This window comes from Octopus bimaculoides, chromosome 24 (genome assembly GCF_001194135.2).
Source record: "Octopus bimaculoides isolate UCB-OBI-ISO-001 chromosome 24, ASM119413v2, whole genome shotgun sequence".
NCBI classification, from domain to species: domain Eukaryota; kingdom Metazoa; phylum Mollusca; class Cephalopoda; order Octopoda; family Octopodidae; genus Octopus; species Octopus bimaculoides.
In genome coordinates this window covers 31,579,544-31,584,971 of record NC_069004.1, presented here as the reverse complement: position 1 = coordinate 31,584,971, position 5,428 = coordinate 31,579,544, and the positions used below count along the sequence as shown (strand labels likewise).

Sequence of the window (5,428 nt, the reverse complement as noted above, 5' to 3'; positions counted from 1 at the left end):
ATACAGACCAACACACATACACACATAAGGATATACACACGCGCACATATGGACATACACACGCACACATACAGACATACACATGCACACAAACGGATATACACATGCACACATACGGGGACACACGCACACATAAAGACACACATAGGGACATACACGCACACATACAGACATACACACAACCATGCACACACAAATACAGGCATACACCCACATAGACACACACATGCATGTATATACACATACATACATACATAAACATGTATAGACACATACATACACAACACACACACACACACTCTCACACCCCACCCTGTGTATGAGAAGCTCTTGTCAGTCCATTGTTTTGTCAGTGAAAGATGTGTGAGAGAGAGAGAGAGGGAAGAAGCAGGGGAGTGGAAATGATTGGTTTCATGCTGGAGAAGCTTTTTAGGCGAGAATAAATGGCTGCCGCATCATCATCATCATCATCATCATCATCGTCATCATCATCAGCAACACTGCAATGATCCACCATCTTCATTATCGCTATCACCACCACCACCACCATCACCACCATTAACATCACCACCACCTTTATCATAATCACCACCTCCATCACCACCACCTCCATCACCACCACCATTATCATCATCATCACCACACCACTATTATCATCCCTATCGCCACCACCATCACCCCCACCGCTCCTATTCTTAGTACCAATACAACCATCACATATGTTGTTGTTGACCAACCAGATGACCATGAAAATATTGACCTTTCCCATATTAAACTTATTACGTAGTTGTTTTGTTAGTTACCCTCGGTCAGCTCTGATCCAGTAGAATTATCATCAAAGACATTCCGACCATGACCATCCTGTCTTGTTTCAGCATTAGCATACTTAGGACTACATTCTCCAAAATGTTCTTTCTAAGGTGCTACAATGAGGTTCGAAGGAGATTTGGCTGCTATTTCTAGTAAGCAGAGTAACCACATAGAAGCTTCCTTCTTGGCTCATGGCTGTTGGTGAGGCAGTATGGCTGTATGGTTAAAATGTTTGCTTTTCAACCATGTGGTCTCGGGTTCAGTCCCACTTTAAGACACCTTGGGCAAGTGTCTTCTTTAGCCCTGGGCTGACCAAAATCTTGTGAGTGAATCTGGAAGAGGAAAACTGTGTGGAAGCACATGGTGTGTGTGTGTGTGTATTGAAAGAAGTGCTTGTGCATGTAATATGTATGGCTGTGTGGTAAGAAGTTTGCTTCACAACCATGTGATTCCAGGTTCAGTCCCATTGTGTGGCACCATGGGCAAGTGTCTTGTATTGTAGCCTTAGGCCAACCAAAGCCTGGTGAGTGGACTTGGCAGATGGAAACTGAATGAAGCCTCTGTCTGTCTGTGTATATACTCGCAGAAACCTAGGTAACCACATCGACCGGCCAGACAACTTCGGTATCTCTTGGAACTCTTCTGGACAGTCTCCTTATATATATATATGATATTTATTACGTGAATTACGATGGAAAAAATATGAGAAAGTTATGGAATATATTTTTGTGTGCAGGGGTTCCTTGAGACATGTAATTTATCTTAAGGGTTACGCAAGGGTAAAAAGGTTGAAAAACGCTGATCTTAAGCAAATTTTTTTCCAGAGGCCCATAAAATATAATTGTGGGTCCCCAATTTACTATTTTGTTGGATGGACCCTACCAAACTGTTATATGAACCCTGGTTGAGAACCCCTGGTCTATTTCATTCATTGGCCCCTGGAATTCACCTTTGCCTTTTACACTGGGTTGATTTTAATCACCTCACTCCCTCCCCTCAAAATTTCTTGCTTTGTGCCAAAATTAGAATTATTTTGATTATCGTTGTCATCGTCATCATCATCATTATTTCTCTTTACCGGTTCCATTTCTAGATAATATGGTGAAGAATGTCACAGTCTCACCAAGGTGGATCTCTACAATCGGACAACTTTGACCACCGACACACATGATTGCATAATGGCGTGTGCTCTATCTAGAGGAGACCATTCCGAAGAATCAACTCGCGTCAAATTATTCATTACAAGCTATGCTGAGGACTTCTTTTCAGAAAGAGAATTACTCCGGAAAGAGGCAAGTAGTATTAATTTTTTTTTTTTTTTTTTTGTCTGTTTAGTAACTTTAAATTAATCCCTTTGTTACAATACTTCTTTTAAAATACAAAGGTTTTAATTTAGATCACTTTAACCCTTTTGTTACCATATTTCTGTTGAAATGGACGGCTTTTCTTTCAATAAATTTTAAAACAATATATTTAGTAAAATCAAGCAAAAGCGAAATCGCACCAGTACCAGTAAATCACTAAGAGCACCGTCTGAGTGTGATCGTGGCCAAAGCACCAGCTGTCTGGCTTTCGTGCCGGTGGCACATAAATAGCACCATTTGAGCATGCCAACCACTCTACTAATTGTGATGGGGCGATTTTTATGTGTATGTATCCTTTACCTGTTACTGGTTTCAGTCATTAGACTATGGCCATGCTGGGGCAACACCTTCAAGAATTCTTAGTCGAATGTATCGACCCCAGAACTCTTCTTTTTAAGCCTGATACTTATTAAATCGGTCGCTTTTGCTGCACTGCTAAGTTACAGGGACATAAACACACCAACACAGCTTGTCAAGTGGTGATAGGGGACAAATGCAGTCACAAAGATACACACACGCACAAATATATATATACAATGGGCTTCTTTCAGTTTCTGTCTACCAAATCCATTCACAAGGCCTTGGTCAGCCCGAGGCTATAGAAGAAGACACTTGCCCAAGGTGCCATGCAGTGGGACTAAACCCAGAACTGTGTAGTTGTTAAGCAAGCTACTTACCACAGAGCTACGCCTGCACCTGTGTGTTATGATAATAAAATGTATTCTGCCTGATCATAGAAAACATATCCTCTGCCTGACTAACCAAGAGGGGGGAAATAAAAAACAGAAAAGGCCATTTTCCACTCCTCCTTCATAGAATTTCTAATTATTGATAAGAATCTTTGTGTCTGCTTTTAAAACGAACTGATCCAACAAAAGAAAACACATTCCAAGCATTGAAGCATGAGAAAAAAAGACATTAGATATAATCTCTGTTTAAATGTATCTATGAAGACAACAACAATACTATATATACATGCATACATACACTGGGTGTGGTGAATCTATTGTCGTCTAAATTACGCAAAAATGAAAATAACATAAGACATTTCATTTTAACAGCACCAGCATGACCACAGCCACTTGGCTGAAACACATAAATAAATAAATAAATAAATATTTACCAAAATTACATTTAAAATATCTTGAATACTAAAGAGTAAATTTATTCAATAAAATCTCCATTGGCTTCAACCACAGTCTCCAGACGACTTCGGAATCTCCTGTAACTCTTCTGGATGGCTTCCTTGTTTAATTTGGTGAATGCTGCCATAATCCTTGCCTTCAGTTCATCTTTGGTGTGACAAGGAATTTTTCTTGTCTCTCACTCAACTGCACCCCACACATAATTATCAAGGTGGAAGGTGCACTCTGAAGAGCGAGGTGACCAGATGTTGGGGATGATCTGGTCCCAGAAATTGTTTGACAGCCATGACTGGGTTCTCTTGCTTGTGTGGCAAGGTGCAGAGTCCTATTGCCAGACATAGGGTTTTCCAGCAGCCACCCTCCTCCAGGCACTTGATGTAGGCCTTCATGTTGAGTCTGAGGCCATGTAGGAAGATGAATGGAGGCATAACATCAGCATCACTACTGATTACTCCAAACACCATGATGATGACTGAATATTTGATTTTTATCACCCTTTATACATATTTTGGGGACACAGCAAGCCAATGGCTATTCTGTGTGTTCACCAACTGTTCTGCCAAGCAGTACAGCAGGTTGTTTCCAAATTTCTAGCAGAGTGAATTTTGTTACAGTACTGTTTTTCTGACAGACAGTGCCCAACTGACCCTACAATACTGTGTAGTCAACAAAATCAAAAACAAACACTGCGCATGCACGAAATTAAAAATATAAAATGGCGACAATTTATCTATCACACCATATGTGTGTATATATATATATATATATATATATATATATATGGTGGTTATCTAGTCTTTATGCAGAGTTTCACCACTTCCTGTACCTACACCTTAGAACCATCATGGTATCTGATGTGGCTTTTGAACCAATGTTTTGAAAAGACACCCACATAGATTGCATATCTGATTTGGGCCACCAAGAGCTGCAGATAAGTTCTGATCTTTGTGGATCTTAAAATGCCTTTTGAGGCCTCTCCGTTAGATTTGCACACCTTCTGGCATACATTGCATTGAAAGGTGTGCAGAGACATACAGGCCGCCTTGATATATATATATATATATATATATTTTCTGCCTATGTATATCTAGGAAGGCAGCCACCTCTCTCTTAATCTCACCGACATTGTTATAACCTATTTCAACCATGACAACCCCTCTTTCATTCACCCACCTCTCTGATCTCAGCCATTCTTATTACACTCTCTTCTCTTATCTTTTAGATTCAGCCAGAACTGGAGACATGGTCAAATATTAATAATATAAAACTTGAGGTTTATCATATCAAATGGGTGAGTATTGTTGTTGGTTTGTTTTTATTTTTCGTTTTTTAATTTCTTTTTGTGTTTACTACTCCCCTCCTCCCTCAGTCCTTGTTTGGTTGTTCACCATTGTGTTCACTACTATCAGTCTGTGGTGAGTGTTGCGTTCACTGCTAGACATGTGGTGAATTAGCAGTCATTAGTGCTGAAGACAAAATGTGTTGCAGTATTTTTGTTCCAGATCTGTGCTGTTTGAGTTCAAATCCAGCTCAACTTAACTTTGCCCCCTTTGTCTTTTTCTGATTGGTTAAAATAAAGGACCAATCATAGGTGCGGGCATGGCTGTGTGGTTAAGAAGCTTTCTTTGCAACTATGTGGCCTTGGGTCCAGTCCCACTGCATGGCGTGGCTCAAATTTCTTTTGTATTTTTCTGGGGTTAGGGAGGGGGACAAAAAAGTATGTCCCAGCTGACTGTTAGGGGTCTGATGTGTATTTCATCCCAAAATATTTATAACCTTGTGCCTGTTGCAGAAGTCATCATAATCTTTATCATTCTCATCACCATCATCATCATCACCGTCATCGCCGTCGTCATCTCCCGTCCTCACTGTCATCATTGTTTATTATTAAATGTTATATTTCCTTCATAGCTATTTTCCTTCCTCCCACCCATCCCCACACTCTCTCTCTCACCACACCCTCTTCAGCATGTTCCCTCAGCAACACCCCCCCATTCTTCCCCCCAATAACAGACATATTTCACTAATATCCTGTCAATGACTCAATTCACCCTGTTTAAAGAGGGTGGAGGGGAAGGGCAAAAGCAAGGTGTGGAGGGGTTAACTGGA

General features: G+C 40.5%; 1 protein-coding gene across 3 annotated transcripts in view; it reads left to right on the top strand.

The window, feature by feature from the left end:
- LOC106871073 (uncharacterized) overlaps positions 1-5,428 on the top strand; it is a 52,455-nt gene that overhangs the window by 41,062 nt on the left and 5,965 nt on the right. For all 3 annotated transcript variants that reach the window (XM_052976335.1, XM_052976336.1, XM_014917346.2), the window contains exons 2-3: positions 1,904-2,102; positions 4,542-4,610. In XM_052976335.1, coding sequence (XP_052832295.1) covers positions 1,989-2,102; positions 4,542-4,610 — 183 coding nt within the window. In that variant the 5' untranslated portion in view covers positions 1,904-1,988. The remainder of the gene's footprint in view (positions 1-1,903; positions 2,103-4,541; positions 4,611-5,428) is intronic.